Source organism: Lepidothrix coronata, unplaced genomic scaffold (assembly GCF_001604755.1).
Source record: "Lepidothrix coronata isolate B3197 unplaced genomic scaffold, Lepidothrix_coronata-1.0 Scaffold13, whole genome shotgun sequence".
In the NCBI taxonomy this organism is placed as follows: Eukaryota; Metazoa; Chordata; class Aves; order Passeriformes; family Pipridae; genus Lepidothrix; species Lepidothrix coronata.
This window is the reverse complement of record NW_016690193.1, coordinates 215,363-233,859: the sequence shown is the minus strand read 5'-3', so window position 1 is coordinate 233,859 and position 18,497 is coordinate 215,363. Positions and strand designations below refer to the sequence as shown.

At 38.4% G+C, this 18,497-nt stretch overlaps 1 protein-coding gene across 2 annotated transcripts in view; it reads left to right on the top strand.

Annotated features, from left to right (window-relative positions):
• The window catches only part of COL25A1 (collagen type XXV alpha 1 chain), a 308,636-nt gene that overhangs the window by 146,356 nt on the left and 143,783 nt on the right, over positions 1–18,497 (top strand). For both annotated transcript variants that reach the window (XM_017805805.1, XM_017805804.1), the window contains exons 3-4: positions 11,072–11,116; positions 13,197–13,204. In XM_017805805.1, the coding sequence (XP_017661294.1) occupies positions 11,072–11,116; positions 13,197–13,204 (53 nt within the window). The remainder of the gene's footprint in view (positions 1–11,071; positions 11,117–13,196; positions 13,205–18,497) is intronic.

The following is an 18,497-nucleotide window of genomic DNA, read 5'->3' as shown; positions in this document are numbered from 1 at the left end:
TTTTGCTTGTAAGCAGAAATTGTGCTGCTTTGCTGCTGTTATGCAATAGAGACTTATTGAACCCTTTAAAGCCACTTATTATTTTTTGTAATTAGAACTAACTTGTGCAGCTGTCACTAAGCTCCTCGTCAGATGATATATTTATTATGTTAGAAATGAGAGGAGGCACGTGAGCGAGACTTTGAAAGGAATATGCACTGCTCAGGGTAGGGTTTTATGTTTAAATGGGTGATCAGCATGTGTGTGAGACCAAGATGATTGCAGTACCAGTGCCTGACTAGTTATGTGCTGCCTTTAATCCTATGATATTGTATTTCATTGTCTCCCAGCACACTACTGTCACAACTGAAATAAAACCCCTCTAAATTCAATGAACACTTTAATCTGTCATCATAATCACGAACTCTTGTCAATCACGGCTTAAAAGTTAAGCATGCGGATCAAATCTGTAGTAAGAGGAGACACCTGGACTCCACAATGTAAGTGGAGATAGTCTAGGATGCTAAATATTTGTTTCATTTGTATTGTACAGTTTTAACTGAATACAGTATTGATGTCACTCCACATCTTTAAAAATCTGGAAAGGTTATTCAGTGACTTTTCAGGAGAAAGTGTTTAGAATAAAATGAAAGTGATATGACAAATTATGTCATGGGAATTTCATTTGTTTATGTCAATACTTTGGATTTTAGCTTTGTTCTTGAGCTGAGAAGAAAAAATAGAGTATGTGGAAAAGCTGAGTACCTTATAAAAATATGTTAAGGTAGATTACTTCAGGTTTACAAAAGGCACTAAAACTGAAAAAGACTGTAGTCACTCAAAAGCACTTATATTAATTTGAATCAAGGCTTGTTGAAAATTGTAGCAAAACTCCCATCCTGTGATGAGCATTCAGAGTAAACTGTATCAGTGATCCTTAGGTAATTTTACTTTCATTACTGCCAGTGAAAATAATGTGACTGACTGTGATAAGTGTTGTGAGTAGCTGCCGTTGTTACCATTGCCTCTCCCTTTTCATTGTGAGACTCAGTTTTCAGTGGCTTACCTTTTTGCCAAAAAGTAACTGCAGTCTGTTGTTTTTTCTTTGTAAACAGGACCAGATGTTCAAGAATGAAAGTTAAAGGAAACATATTCTGGCTTTACCTTTTCTTTGTGAATTAAATCTCAAATATCCGTAATTTGGAGTGAAAGATTGAAATTTAACCTTGGGTGACATCAGGTCTGTATGACCTTCTGCTGTTGTCATGTGTGGGGAAAAGATGACACTTAAATTTCATGAAGTTATAAGCCTTGGAAAAATCATCCTTTTCATGTGCTTAACACAGCCCATGTTTGCACTGAAGTGAGCTATCCCAATGCAAAAGCCCCAAAGGAAAACTAACAGCCTGTGTTTCATCTCTCAAGAGTACTGAGAGTGTGTCTAATCCTGACGTGGGTGCTTGAGCAAGACTTTTCTCCAGCTGGGGTTGCTGGGGTATTGGGCCTGGCAGCTGAGAACCATATAACTACCGAGGAGAAAGAATGCATTTTAAAAAGCAAAACAAGCAAACTAAATCAAATGAAATGTGAAGGGAAAGGAACATCATGAATCTGGTGTGAAGTTGTAGCAGAAGGAATAAATTGATATAGGACTTGTGAGGAAATGGAAAAAGCCATTTCGATTCTAACATGTTGAAGGGATTTCAGCCCTGGTGTGGCCCACACATCTAAATCTGTGTTCATTCTCCCACTGTGACATGGGAGAGATGTCCTTTTTTCTTGAGGAGAGAAGAGACGTCCACCTTTGGTTTCCTGAAGAAAGTTTGAGGTCATAGGTTTCCTCAGGTCAGAGTGAACTCTCAGAGAAAGGAATGACCAAAGTCTCCCATGCACATGCAAGGCCATGTGCTTAGATGAAAAATCAGTCAGTCTGAGTGTAACTCAACAAAAGTAACATGAAAGCCACAGCCAGGATAGATGGTTGCACTGTGCTTACTGCATGGAAGGGTACCTGCCGTTTACTGGGGTGAGGGAGTGTATTGACTGACATGGAAAAGTTCCTATCTCTCAACTAGACTACTTGAAATGCTGCAGTACTTCTCTGTCCTGACCTATAGCTGGTGTTATTGTGTAAATAGTAGAGAAAGATTGACTCATTTTTGGAAATCTTGACTAAGTGTACTTGAGACCTAGCATGTTCTAAGCTCTGCATTTGATAAAGATAATATGCTTTACATGGTTGTTATGTTGTTATCTTTTGTCATTTTCCTGATGGCAGAATTTTGACACTGAGATATAATGAGACTTCCTAAAGGTGAATGCGTGATTAGGTTTTAAGGACTTCTAATTCTGAGGATTTTGCTTTTATATGACCACAGTTCTACTGCGTAGTTACTTAGCCATCTGGTATGGCTGTGTGTCCTCAAAAAGTGTCTAATTTCTTCCTAAAGTAATTTAAGTTCTGTTGAGGCTGAAGAATAATCTAATTCTGATACCTTATTCCTTATTTCATCTACGTTAATATCTGAAAAAGCTAAATGAAGCTTAAATAGTTTTTCTCAATATGACATATGCTTTTTGCATCATAGGGCCATCTATTGATATGCCATGGTAATAATACAATGGAATGGCCAGTTGAAATGATAATGCTTTCATGCCTTGCATTATAGAATAGCTATCCCTACATGCTTCAGCTGTCCCTCAGCAATATTTGTCAGCCAGGTGATGGGAGCTATTTCTGCATTTGCAAAGATGACCATGTGTGCATAGAGTGTTACATTAAAATAGTTTAACAGTCTTACCAATAAAATTTAGTCTGTAAGAACCAGCAAACTCTTTCAGCCCAGGGTATTGGGATCTATTTCAGACAGCTTTAGCAAAACAGATCATAATTATATCTGGACGCAAATACTGGGATCTGACATGCATAATTTTGTTGGTTGCCTTTTAAATGTGAATTTTCACCTCTGACAGTATTTTAAATATCATCAGGACACATATTCTCCCACAGCACTGTGGTGATGCAGTACTGTGAAAAATGCAAAGTTCAAGAACCTATAACTTCTGCATTGTTAAGTCTTCCTAAAATGAGTTCACAGAAGTGGCAGTCTTTTCTATCCCAGTCCTCTACTACTGAACAGAAAAGAAGGAGAGAAAATATCAGCATGATTAAATTTTGGGACTGTAATACATTGCAGGACTCCTATGATTCAGTAAAGTTGTGATATATGTATGAATAGGTCAGTGAAGGCACTCCTAAAACTGCAGTTGTGGCCAAAGTATTAGCATACATAGGGATGAAGAATAATGCAAAATATGCTGTAACTCTCTTAGGTAAACCAGTGGTTGCACTTTTGCTGGTCACTCATACAGAACATGAAAACAAAAATAATGTAAAAACACAGAGAAAAAACTGGTGGGAGGAGGATTTGTAGACAGAACAAGTTACTCTCAGACATATTACCTGTGTTAAGAAGGTCATATGTGGTATCTGTAGAAAGCACATAACTCACCTTATATTGTGGCATTGATAGAAGACATGTACCTGATATTTTATGTAGTGTTTAATGAACCCAGTCTTCGGATTGGGATGGGAACTGGTAGCAGAACACCTAATGGAGGATATTAATCCCTTAAGAACTCGAGCATCTAGTCCCAGGGAGCAGCACCAGCAGCATTTGCAAAGCCCTCAGATAGCTTCAACCCAACTATCTGTGGGCTTGGTGGAGACTTCAGACACTCCCAGTGCCTGGATCTCAATAAGACCAAACAGGTGAAATATGTTCATGCCAGAAGTCTTATGTGTCCATAAGTGTGTGTGGAGTGCAGCTGGAGGGAGAGAGAAGTGGGAGTTATGCAGCGTTTAGGGAATGCTAAAAACCCAGGGTTACTGTGAACCCTCTACTGCAACTATTACAGGAGGAAAATATCTTTGGACTTCTATGTTAGATGGAAAACAAGAGAGGGGTCCAGTGGTTACCCAGAGCCAAGAACTGAATTTTTGTACATATTTCTTATCAAGGCTTGTCTTCTACCTTATAGTTGAAGACATTAAGTTTTGCATAAGAAATTTTTGCCCTTTATTTCAGTGTGAGCCAGTGTGATATTAGAGGGAAAGATGAAGCAGAGTTAAACTTGCAGATTGAAGTGAACTGTCTTTAGAGAAATTATAGAAATAAGCTCTGAGTACAGACAGTGCTTGAAAGGAGGACCTGCTTTTGAGAAAGTACTTGAGAACCCAAGGGCTGGGAGATGCTTCTTGCCAGGCTCTGCAGGAATGGCTCCTCTTGTAGGAGCCACGTTGGAGTGAGAGCATGAGACTGCAGGCAAATCTCTTATGTCTAGGTGGAGGCTGTTGATAAGTGTTGTCCTTCACAGCTCTGTCCTGGGATTGATGTTCTTTAATATCTTTATCAATGGCACAAACAGCAAGATTGAGTACACCCTCAGCAAGTTTACAGATGACACAGCAGACAGGATTCCATACAGGGGGACATGGATAGGCTTAAGAAGTGGGCCCACAAGAACCTCATGAGGTTCAACAAGTCCAAGTGCAAGATGCTGCACCTGGGTCAGGGCAATCCAGACATGAGTCTAGACCAGGAGAACTGAGAGCAGAGAAGGACTGCTCTCTGCAGAGAAGGACTTGGGGGTTCTGGTAGATGAAAAGCTGGACATGAACCAACTGTGCGCTCACAGCCCAGAGCGCCAGCCGTGTTCTGGGCTGCATTGCAAGCAGCTTGGCCTGCAGTGCAAGGGAGGTGACTCTGCCCCTCTACGCTGCCCTCATGAGACCCCACCTGGAGTACTGCGTCCAGCTCTGGGACCCCCAGCATGAAGATGTGGACTTGTTGAAGTGAGTCCAGAGGAGAGCCACCAAGATGATTAGAGGGCTGGAGCTCCTCCCCTAGGAGGACAGGCTGAGAGAGTTGTGGTTGTTCAGCCTGGAGAAGAGAAGGCTCTGAGAAGACCTCATTGTGGCCTTTCAGTACCTAAAGGGGGCTTATAAAAAAGAGGGAAAACAACTTTTCATGTAGGCAGATAGTAATGGGACAAGAGGGAATAGTTTTAAAGTGAAAGACAGGAGATTTAGATTAAATGTTAGGAAGAAATTCTTTACTGTGAGGATTGCGGAACAGGTTGCCCAGAGAAGCTGTGGATGCTGCTTCCTTTGAAATGTTCAAGGCCAGGTTGGATGGGGCCCCGAGCAACCTGATCTACTGGGTGGCATCCCTGCTCATGGTGGGGGGTTTGGAATGAGATGATCTTTAAGGTCCCTTCCAACCCAGGCCTTCCTAGGGTTCTGTGAATATATATATGTGTGCAGAGCTCTGACTATTTTACAAGTGATAATAATGGGATTCTTAGTAGTACTAGTGAAATTACGTTAGGCTAGATATCACTAGTTAGATGGTATTTAGCATGTGCAGAAATGGTACAAATAATCTGACTTAGGGTTGTGTTTCTTTGCTGTGGGTATCAGACAGACTGATTTTGGCATTTCCTCAACCAAGTTGCATAATAGTCTCTGACATGTATCCAAGCCCTGCAATGCAATGTTGTTTCGTGGTGAGCCAAATAGATGATGTACTGTGTGAGAAACAATGGATGCTATTTATCCAGCTGATGGTTCGAAATGAGATAGACAATTTTATGAGGTAGGAAATTCAGGCAGGCTGTCCCAGACAGTCAGAAGTACAAAGGAGAAGACTGACACACCAGGTGGAATGGTTATGCAGAGTGGGAGAAAAGAAGAGTCCAAGTGTTACAGGAGTTAAAAAAGCTGAGAAAAGAGGGAAGAGCAAAAAAGGCTGATGAAGTAGCCTTGAATAGATCCATGCAGCATAAGAACATGCTCAACTCTGGGGATAGAAATCTTCCTATTCTTCCCTACTTGGGATGGATTTGATGGCAATGCTTAGGGAGGATGGATGTGCCTGTTGAATCTCACGTTGCCCAGACAGACATTCATTGGGTGAGTGCTCAGCACATCAGGATGTTTTGGTGTGTTTGCTGAAGCTGATGACCATCCCGGCAGGAGCAGGCTAGCAGAATGAGGCACTTGGTCACGCAGTATTAACTGGAGTCACATGCTGCCCTGCTCATGGCATCCATATTTCCCAGGAAGAGGTGTTAGGCTCAAAGGCTGCCACTCTGCTCTGCTGCCTACCTGCAGTGCTGGCCTGCAGTGTCACTTGGTGCTCCTACAGCTGTAAAGCAGAGAGGTGTCAGTTTGCTGGGGGAGCTCTCCTCTCCCTGTGATCATCAAGGGGTTGGCTCTGTTCAACACGGTACTGCAAGTCCTGCCTGAGTTTCTTTGACAGGGAGAAGCGCGAAGTGGGATAAAATGATGGTGGCTGGGTTGTACTTTGGAAGTGGAGAGGAGAGAGATGGATCCACTGACAGCTTGGGGGGATGGAGCTTGAAATGCAACCAATAGCAGTTATTTTACCAGTGTTAGAGCTGAATCAGAAAGGATAGTTTTGGAGGCTTGGTTGGTATAGTTCAGCAGACTTCCAGATATTTTAATCACATTATTTCAGCAAGGTTGGCAGCCTGATGGTACTGAAGTATTTCTACTATATACAGTTGCTCAGGATTTACTCTGAGAATGTAATTGGGTCAGTTCATTTTTCTGACTTGACAGGCAAAATCTTACGTTGCTGTAAACTTTATGTGAAATGGATGTCCTTTGAAATAGCCAGGAAAATATTATTCTTCTTGTGTACACATGGAATGCTTGTTTCCTTTACCTTTAACAGTAGCTGTATGTATGTGTCAAACTATATGTGAGCAATCAGTAAAACAGGAAACAGGATTCTGAGCTCTTATTCTTAGGTTGGTGCATAGTGTGCTGTAGGAGCCCTTACTTGCAGTGACAGTGAATAGCTTTTGGAGTTTGGTATAACCCAAGATGGGTAAATCCTTTTCCTTTGACTTGATAATGCCACTGTAATTCTTCCCAAAATTAGGACAAACTTGACTTTCTAGCTAAGCTTATGACCAAACAGCAGAGCATTTGATTGAGTGACTCCAGGTCTCATCCACCAAATGTGGTGGATTTTATGCATTTTTTTTCAGTCTGCTGCTTTGAAATGTAGAATTTGTTTGCTGTAAATATATCAGTACAAAGAACAAGGTGAATACAGGTGAATACAGAATACAGGAGTTTTCATCCATTTTGTGTGGGGTGGGAGGATTTTTTTCTGTTTATTTGTGGGGTTTGTCAGTCTCTTATGGTAGGTAAGAAAGGCAAAACTTTTTGAGCAGTTTTTGCTTAAGAAGATAAATTCACATAACTAATTGACTTTTAGTTTCAATTGACTTTTAATTCTTTCAATTCCAAAACTCCCTTCATAGATATGAAATAGCAGTGGCATTAATTTTTTAAACACTTGAATGAAAAAAAAAATCCTTTTTAAGCTTTCTCTTCATAAAACTTAGACCATAAATGGTTTTGGGAGAAACAAATAATTTCAAATATTTTGAAACTAAACAAAGTTAAAAATTAAAACCAGCTGATCTAGCATTTTACTCCCTACCTGTAGGTAAATGTAGTCATCTTAGGAAAACAGTGTGTTGGCAAAGTTGGTTACTATAAACTAGCTTTTGCTTCTTGCTCAGTATCATTAATCTGTATGAACCCAACTTACTCCACTGAGATTTGAACTTCTATATTTCTAAGTTTTATATTTTTAATATGAAAATTATTCAAAACAAAATACTCTTAAAATACTCTGGATTAAATTCAATTCAGCATGGACATTTCTGATACTATGAGAATAGAGATATTTTCTTTTACCCCAGGCAAAAAGGTTCAGAGTAGTTGTGTCATATGTTGAGTATTTTGTGCAAGCTGTAACAATCACTGGACTTGACGTAAGCTGACATTGTCCATAGTATAACTTTATCCACTGCTCCTTTGGCTGTGATGAATCTCTACCAAATCCTCCAATTGGTGCAGTTATCAAATTACAGACAGATGGAAAATTAATATTTATAGAAAAATGCCCAGGGTTTTGATAATTTGAAGTTCTTGGAGCTGCAGATGATGTTAGCAGTTAAGATTTAGAAAAAGCAGCCTGTTCAGGAAAACATGAAAGCTCCTGTGCTTTATGAAGTAGTAGGTCATCTCGTGATGACCATAAATGTCAGCATTAGTGTTTCTGTGAATTGAAACCATCTGTGATTAACTGTTTAAAATGAATTAGTTTGTATTGGTAAAAAGTAAATAACTAGATAAATATATAGAAACTATTTGCTCAAATGGTCACCAAAACCTTGTAGAAATTTGCAAGATCAATCTCTCGTCTCACAATTCTTATGAGTTTTGCAAATGCCACCACCTTGACAGAGACTTGGATAGTGCAGAAATCAAAACAACTTTTAGTGAGAGACAGCAGCGATGCACATCACTTGGTGGCCCTTAAAAGCTGCTGATCTGATGGTCAGGGGTGGTAGTATGGTTTGATTAATGCTCTAAGGCCAGAATAATTTTTTCTGTATCCTCGGTCATGTGGTTACTTTGGAAATACAATAATTACACCCATTTTCCCTGATGATTCACACTTAGATCTAAATCTGATAATCTTAGAATAATGGCTTAGAAGGGATCAGCACTTGGTGTCTGAGAAGAGAGCTGAACTGGAGTCCCTTCTTTGCCATCACTGTGCACAGTTACTAAACTGGCAACTTAGTGCTCTATGGAAGTCTGGTTTGCTGGACAAATTCCATTCCTTCCTAAAATTCATAGCTTGAAATGACCCTCACAGTTTTCTGTCAGTGACTTTGGTGCCTTTTGCTGGTCTGTAGCTGAAGTTTTTTAGTTTCAAAGTTCTTTTCTCAAAAGGAAACTTGATAGTAGAGCTTTTTGTGTGTGTGCATGGGCACACCTACAGCATAGTTAAATTTTAATAAAATAAAATACTACCACCCTGTTTAGCAGTATATTTTTGCTATATGCTGAATGACATGTCATTACCTGGAAAAGAACCTTTTAATTTTCTCCTGCACATCCATGTTTCTGTTGAGTCCATATTGCTGCACGGCTGTGTTGTGAGCTTGGGGACAGCCCAGGAAATCTCCACAGAGGGACCACTGAAGGGCTGTGTGCATGCAGAAGGACTCTAAAAGGTTTCAGTATTAGTTGGGGGGGGTGAGGGGGAGAAGAGGTGTCTGTAGGAACTTATGTTTGTAACATGCCATTTCCTGTGTAAGAAGTTTCCATAGATATCTTGCAGAGGATGGAGTGTTTCAGGAGGAAGTTGCAAGGTTCTCCCCACACAGAAGTGACACTTTTGCTATTTTTCATAATACCAAAATATTCTTGTCTTGTTAAGTATGGTTTTGATTATGAATAACCTATGCCATTCTTGCTTTGTATAATATTGTCTTAAACTTGTGTTGCATTATGCCACTGCTGTAATTACTAAAACAGAAGAAAAAATAAGAATTCTAGTGAGACTTATAATGCTCTATAGGAATAAACCTCTCTACTTTCAAGACAAGAGCTGCTTTTCTTTTTTCCTTTTTTTTTCTTTTTTTCCCTTTCCCTTTTCTTTTTCCTTTTTTCTTTTTCCTTTTTCTACTTTCTTTTTCTTTTTTCCTTTTCTATTTTTTCTTTCCATTTTTTCTTTCTTTTTTTTCTTTCTTTCTTCTACCTTCTTCCTTTCTTTTTAAATCAATAATATTTTATTTCCCTGGAAAACAAATGCTGTTTCCCATATATATTGAAATTGTGTCACTAATGTTGCTTTTCAGTATCTTAATCTTTTAAGCCAGATTGCTGCTAATATATAATGCAAAGCTATTTAAAAGCTTTGGAACAATAGTTCAGATGATTTTTAAAGTATCAGACAGTTGCTTAACTATTTGCAGAAAAACACCTGTGCATCTAATATCTATTACGAACAGCGAGATACAGCCACAGCAGAGGTACTTGTGGTCCTGCACGCATTGCTGCTTTTGGAAATTCCACCCGTGTGCTTTCCTCCCTTCAGCAGCTTTGAGAGTCCCACCTGTGGTTCTCTTTTCAGAGCAACCGTGTTTCAGTACTCTGTGTCATCCCCGCAGCTGCTGCTTCTCCTCCACGCTATACAAGGAGAAGTGCAAGTGTGCTTTCCTTGTATTTTCAGGAACAGCACGTCAAGGTCACCAGGAAGAAGGGGGAAAACGTCTGCAGTCTGACATCTGATGTCTGCAGGTTTAGAAAATGATACTAAAGGCAGAAATGAGGGACAAAAAGGATTTTTCCTTTTCTTCAGAGTTAGCAGCAGATACTGGTTGCAGTATATAGATACTTGGGGAGAAAGGACAATGAGAAATAAAGATTTCTTAGCAAAAAGCATACAGTAACTAGGCCATTGTGTTATGGCTAACAAGCATAAACTGGAGGCAAAGCACCTTAGACTGTGTCTGGCAACACATACACTGTTGTTGAATGTTTGGGTGATGGCAAGCCAGGTGATACTTTCTCCATCTTTTGCATGTTTTCAGGTAGAGGCCGAAAGCATTTTCCAGGGGATTTGCTCCTATAAATAAATACTAATCTTTGGGCTTAATATGGGAATAATTGAATAAAACTTAATGTCCCATGATATATTTGGTTTAAGGTGATTGAAGGAGTGGTGCAGCAATTCTGAGGAATACCAAGACTTTTTTGAGAAAAGGGACAGTTTGTTCTCTGGAGTTCATGGTGGAAAGCACATGAATTGATGGGCTCCAGTGCAGCAAGTTGGACATAAAGAAATGTTCCACTTGTCAAAACAGTGAAATACTGGGGAAGGGGGGGGAAATGCCTGTGGAAGTTGCAGTTATAATTTAGATGTGGTTAGCTTTTTCCAAGAGAAAGAGGGATGAACTGGATGACCTCCAAAGTTTCTCCCAGCCTTTTTTCAGAGAGGGTGTGGTGGGTAACGTAGCTGTCAAATTTATCTCCAACTTCCTAAATCTTATTCGGGTTATCTTTTACCCCTACTCGGCCAAAGTCTCTGAACTTCGTGTAATACATCACTCTATGCCCTTACATCCAAAGAAATTATATTCTTCATGTAATTTCAAGGAAAAAAGTTACAATCCACCATCTTCTTTTTAGGTCCTCCGGGGAAAAGAGGTAAGCGGGGAAGAAGAGGAGAGACAGGTAAGTTTTCAATTTCATAAGATCCCTTGTTGTGTAATGTCTATGTTTTTGTGAGGATGCATACACAGCATGTCTTCGTTTTTAGTTGTATTGCATGTGTGCTGTGAAAGAGAATTCTGAAACTTCTCTGTTAAAAAATTGTGACCCTTGGCATACTTTTCTAGCCTTGGGCATCATTAATTTGTAGGCAAGCTTCATAATACTCGACCTAGTACCTTTGGTAACACATTTGTAATTGTCAAACCATTTAAGTGTCTTCTCACACTTGCACATGTTAGAATAACTCCATGTAAGTCAGTAGCTGGAGCACTATGTCAGTGATATATTGGGCCCCCTTGGTTTGAGGTGAACAATTTTATAAGGAAATAAAGAAGGAAATAAAATTCCTTATGTCAAGAATGTCAGTACTCAGGGAAATAATGTGATAAGTAGACTGTATGAGAGAAATTGTTTACTAGAAATGAATAGCGCTTAAGTTCTAAGAGAAATAAGAAAAAGTATTTGTTGGTTTGTTACTCTGTACCATGGAGGTTGCTGTTGATAGAATCCTGCTGGTGGTGTGTAGCTTGAAATTTCATTTGACACAAAGTTGTGAGATGCTAAGGACCTCTTCCTGCTGACATCCACAGGAATTGAAACTGTTGATTACCTTGCAGGATTGAATTTTTCATCAAGGTGAATGTTGTGGAGGTGATGCAGTAGAAAATGAGCATTTCTACTCTCTCTTGTCTAATCTGCCAGCTAGGAAAATCTTCCAATCAACTCGATCTCTGTAAATGTTCTGTAGCTTTTCTTATCTATGTACATGGTAATTTATCTGGCTGTGGTAATTTAAAAACGATTTCTGTATCTTCCTGAATCACAAAACTGAAGACAATCCCTGCCAAAGGTTGATAAAAATCACCTTGGTGTTTCCATTCAGTGTTGGCTTAGTATTTGCTTCAGAGAAAGAGGCTATGATGCAGAAGGAAATTCTGTGGTTGAAGATTGAGTTACAAATGATCCTGGCAATTACTTTGTGGGATGCTCGTTGATTCATTTTACATCTCAAATAAACACATATTAAACTATTAATAAAGGAAATTGATCTCTCATTTAAAAACAGACCTGCACCTTAAAATGCTGTTTAAGAATGTTTGCCAGGATAAAGACATTACCTTAGTTGCTGGACAATAAAAATTACATTGTTAAAGCCAAAAGGCTGTCAATATTAAAAGCAATCTCAAAGTACAGCTGCTGCTGTTTTATACTCCTTTTGCACTTCACTTTATTCAGAAATTAGAGAGAGGCATAAAAGCTTAATGAAATGCCATTGATTTGGGAGCTGCAGCTGCTCAACTTAATAAGACTGAAATAGTAGGTTTGATTTGTGACCCTTTGATAATGTTTCCAAGAACTGCTATACAAAAGTCTTTGAGGTCTAAATAATTGAAAAAATGTGCAAATATCACTTCACTAAGTGTGACATTTTAATGGGGACCATTTTATATGTGTGCCTTGAGAGAGGAAGGCGATGAAAACAAAGTTCAGCGCTGTCAGGTGGCCACTGAAACCTCCCCTCACAGGCAAAATTGGAAGGATGGAAGATGCTAGTACACGTATGTCTTGACAAGATGCCCAGGTTAAATGCCAAGGGTACTTTGTGCAATTTTGCAGCCAAGCTGTGATCAAATGCCAAGTGTGTGGTTGACTGAAACTGGTGATGTGGTTACATATGCTTTATGTGGAGTCCGACAAAATGAATTGTAGTCTGTGGCTGGTATTTTTGGACTGGCATGAAATTGCATGGAAACGGATGGAGAAGCAATTTTCATAAGATTGCATGACTGTAATTGAAGAATTGGTAAGGTAAGTGCATGCATGTAAGCAGCAGTCATATTTACAAGTTTCGGAGCGCAACCAAAGCTAAAGATTAATTGAGTGGGAAAATGTGCACACTGTATTAGCAGTGCTGCTCACTGACAATCCTGAGGCCTTGTGCTTGACTTCATACATATATGTCTTTCTTTAATAGCTTCGTAAGCTTACGTGTTCTTTTTTCTCTTTTTTTTACCTTCTTTCCCTCTCCCCCACCCCACAGGACCTCCTGTAAGTACAGTGCTACATTGTTGGTTCTTCCAGAATCAGGGAGAAATCTGTTAGATCCTGTTAAGTTGTCACCGTGACATATGATGATGTGTGATAATGTATAATCAAGAGGGAATCTTGACGTTTATACAAATATGGTATCTTGGAGCTGAATAATTTAATCAGAAAGTTCCATAAGAAAAAAAGTCTCTAAACCAATTAAGCTTTATATTCAGCACTCCAGATAGCCGTTTGGATCACAAGTCCATGTAAGTATGTTATGTTTATTTTCCTTGTGACTTGATATTTTACTGCAGTATAAAAATGTGTGCGTATCCTAAGTCCAGACTGGACTACCTGCTTTTGCTGGATAGTAACTTCCTCTGTAGTTATCACAAAGTCTTGAGGTACAAGCTCCCTGTTCTTTTGTAGGTATGCAGGTTGTCCAGCTCATTTCATTGTAATTGCTACTGAAGCCAGTAAGTGCTTGAGTAAAATTAATATTAAATAGTACTATTCAGTTTAGTAAGTTAGATGAATCTTGTGCTAATCCTTCTTGTAAGAAAACAGCTTCTTTCTTCTGGAATTTTTTGGTTGTTTTGGTTTTTGCTTGGGTTTTTTAGTTTGCCTTTTTTTTGCTTTGTTGTATATTCCCAGAGTAGGTCAGAAGTCTGACTTGAAGGACGGGACTGAGCACATATATCTCAAACATTTGTATTTGTCATGCCATCCATGGGCATCATATGATGTAAGAGTGTGACCATTGAAACAGTATTTCTTTTACAGTTTGCAGACTTCTGTGTTTTTTTCTTTAGGAAATGTAGTATTTCCACAAAAATTTCAAGACCATATTACCATATGCTACATGCATGTTTAAGAATAGCGAATTAATACATTGAATCCCTGCTGTGACCTGATGGTTTCACTGTAAACTGTATAAACTGAGCAGTGATATTACTTATCCTTGTAAGATTTTGACCATGTGCTCAGCAATTTATAGTGACAAATTCATTCAACAAGCTATCAGTGAAAAGCCAGGCTTAATGCATAAAGATGCTGTTTATTGGAAAGAAACACTTGTTTTCCCTAATTTCTTTTGCAGTCATCCCGTGAAATACAAAGAGCAAACATAAATCATGATACAAACTATTTTCCTGTAGCAAGGCAACATGGCTAAAGTTCACTATGTGCCTCATTATGAATGCCTTTAACTTCAGCTCTTCACTGTTTCAATATAGATATATTTAAAAAAAAAAAAGGCGAAAAACCCACAAAAAAGTCTTACTTGTAGCGATATTTACACAAACCTGAAATAGCTTTCAAAACTTAATAATTTTAGAACCGTCTGACTTTAAATTCCAAGTTTCATACTCAAAACTTACAAGACTTCATCTTGCTGACTGGCAGTAAGGCATTGTTACAAGTCATTAAAAATGTAATATCTCTCCCTAATTCACTTTTATATTTACGTAGACACTGGCTAGGGGCAACTGTGGTGAACTTAGTTATTATTTTCACCAGGGAGACTGTGGTAATAGTTTTCATTTAAAATATAAAATATTTGTATATACCACATAACACTGTAGGGGGTTAGGTGTATGTTTTATTTCAAAGGCTGCCTGCAGTGCTCTGTTTATTTTCCTTGTACCTTACTACTGAATATCACATGTAATAACACTCAAAGGCTGAGGATTTCAAATTTTTTTTATGATCTTTTAAAGCAATCTCAAATTTCTTCTTTGGCACCTATGTTTTAGTGGAATTGAATACCACCTAAGCACTAAACCCCCCTTTTTTTTTTTAGCCACGTATTGCCTTTCAGTCTACATGGATAGTTCTCTTCATAAAAAATAGAATTTCAGTGAACATCAGAAGTAGTCAGTAGCCTTTTAAGAGGGTTTATTTAAATTAAAACATAGGATTTCCATTGCCAAAGCCTCACTTCTTCACTGTGTAGTACTTACCTCATATTTATTGGTTCGAAATATCATCACATATAAAAAAATAAGCAATATGCAAATTATAATTTACTAGTAATGTACTCTGCATGTTTGTTATGTCATATGTCATGACTGTGTTGTTAATGTTTGTCCTACCATTTCATCTCATTCAACCAGGGTCTACCAGGGCGAAATGGCTATCCGGTAACTCATCATATATTTATGATAGCGATTTTTGATTACTCTAGAATTCTGTTGTTATATTTTGGTTTTTCTTTATTACTGTCAAAAGGACCTTTTTTTTTTTGTATGTGTGTCTCAGATGCCTAGAAAATGTAGGACTTTGCTTTAAAAACAGCAAAATAAAAAAATTTGACAAATTTTTGAAAACAACCAGACTATTTACAATGCAAAATGAAGTGCACTGATTGCTTGACATTGTGCATATTTTGTGTTGAGTTTCTGCATTCTTGCATACAAAATAAATTTTTTACTGTAGCTTAAAAAAGAAATTAGTAAGATACTGCATCTCAGTTTTCCATATTAGAAATCTGTACAGTTGCCATATAGAACCTCTGAATCTTTTCTTTTAATTCTGTCCTGTTTCTCCTGACTGCTTTGTTCAATGCATTTTGAGCAGAGTAAAATGCTATGACAGAGATCCTAGCAGTTGGCTGCTTTGCCTGTACAGAGTAATTTTCTGATAATGGATGCAATTCATTTTTCTGTCCATTTCATTCATATCTTTAGGATTTATTGCCTGAAAAAATATATGAAATAATGCATCTTTCTAAAATCTGTTAACAATATATTTTTTTCAAGTAGTCAGGTAAGCTGTCTGCAGTGTCCCCTTCAGGGAAAGACGTATATGCCTGCTGTCACATGGGTATTAGGAGCCAAGTGACTAAATGTGTTAGTGGATACATTTCAGAAACAATATATGTACAGAACATTGTGACTGTAGAATGTCCAATCTAAACTTACCCTCTTTTAGTTTAAAATCGTTGCCCCTTGTCCTGTCACTACAGACTGTGTTAAAGTCTCCCTGAAGCCTTCTCTTCTCCAGGCTGAACAACCCCAGACAGACTCTCTCAGTCTGTCTGCATAGGAGAGCTGCTCCATCCCTCTGATCATCTTGGTGGTCCTCCTCTGGACCTTCTCCAACAGGTCCATGTGTTTCTTACGTTGGAGGCCCCAGAGCTGGACACGGTACTTCAGATGGGGTCTCATGAGACTGAAGCAGAGAGAAGTGTGTACTGACCACACTTCTTTTTGAACAGCCTATTTTAGTGCCTTTATCTGGACATCTACTGTAGTTACAGAGTAGTGTTACCAATGGATCATCATCCTGTGTCTGTATTCACTATTACAAGTAGTTGATAGACAGCTGGTGAGGAATTGATCATCAGTATCAAGAAACCTGCTTGGATATTCTGTAACCAATTATCAGGTTTCCAAGTACACATTCCAGTTTCTCTTAGAGCGCCTAATCTGTGTAGGTGAGTGCATAAGTTTGTTTTCTGGAAGAGTTTTGTTGAGGTATCTGAAAGGAATAAAGATTCTTCAAAGCCATGTTATTGAAATTGCTGGGTCTAATAGTGGTATTGTTATGGGCAGCCTTTGGTCTGAATACATTTCTCTGCATGTGTGCAGTCATCCGTGTGCGCACAGGCAGATGTGAGCCTTCAGCACTTGACTGAGTGCTGCTTCTTTCTGTTTGAAAATGACTGGGAATAAAATTTGGCTTTGCTTCTTGGAAGTTGTCACATGGCTGGATGTTTTGATCTTTTCAGTTACGGTCATATCCTCCTGCTTTGAATGGGAAATATGTAACTGCAAGTGCAATGCACTTTAAAAGTACTTATACAGCCCTGTAGAGCTCTATGAAAAGGCTATTAGTGTTTAAAGTTATTTCTCCAGAGTCCTCCTTAACTCCTGCAGAAACCTTACTGCTTTAATCTTCATTGGATTTTATAGGATATTCTGTGAGGATAGTGAAGTATGTCTACTACATATAACCTAAACAATTCTCTGCTTGATAGGCCAAAACCAAGTGTGATCTCACAAGAGCGAGCGGCTGTTTTCCCCAAGACTTAACTTTTCATTGCCTGTGTTCATTCTAATTTTAAAGTTACCTCAAGAAGTAATAAAAATAACAGTACATGGAATTACAGTGAGAAATCTAAGTTCCCAGGAAGATATGGTATCAAACATCAAGAAAATAAACTGGACTTAATGCTAATGAGTACCACAGTTATAAAGAGGCTTATAAGACCATGATTAACTGGTTATTATTTAAGGCACCATGAACACCAGAAAAAGTGTACAGTGGTATTACAACTCCTTTTTTTCCTTGTTAAAAGCTCTGTATAAGAGAGCTGTTACTGAATTCAGAGTTGTAATGCTTTTGAGTTTAAAATTGAAATAGGCTATCACATCTTCTCTAAGAGAGCAAAAGAGTGTACAAACATTAGAGAATGAGATGATAGGCGTTTGTTGCAGGGATTTTGTATAAGTGTCACTTCAGAAATGATGCTAGAACTTGGAAAAAAATACTACCCCCCAAATAAAAAAAACACACCAAGCCTCCCCCCTTCAAAAAACCCAACCACTAAAAATACCCCACAGCTTGCGAATGCAGTGAAGAGGCCTAATACACAAGCCATGTAGTGCTCTGCAAAGGAAAAGGAATCTTACAAGCTGGTTGAATGGGTAGGACTTATGTACTATTTTCCATTAAGAAGCTGAAGCAAAGAGAAAATTTTTCCTACAACTTTTCCCAAGCTGGAGTGCAGATCAAGCTCAAAATCCAAATAAATAATCCTGGAAGTTGTCACATGTATGGTGGTAAAGCTACACTGTCGTCAGAATTAAATGTCAGAATATGAAAATGCCTGAAGCATTGCTTCATAAAAGAGAAGACTGGAGAAATTTCCTCTACATCTCTCCAGTCTGCAGAGTACTTGATGCATTTACAAGACTTTTAGGAGCTGTGGAGGGTCATGGATGCTCCAGGTGACCGTGTACCTTGTATTAAATCCTATTTCTCCTAACATCCTTGTTTCATCTTCAAGAAATGTAGACAGATTCCTCTCTAGCAGAAAAGGATGTGTCTGAGTTGGAGATTGTTATTCTGTAACTGTAAAATATCATCACTTGTTAAAACCTGTCAATTAATTTAAGATTTTCTTAGCTCATAAAAGTCTTACTTGTCTCAAGAAAACAAAGTGACAAATCTTAGGACTACAGAGAATTTCAGTTATTCTTTAGCCTGATGTGATTCCTTCTAGATGGGAAAGTGTCTTTATCATCATACTTAACGATTTTTGTATTCATAAAAACTTTTCCCAATACACCGTAAGAAAAGTTGCTAT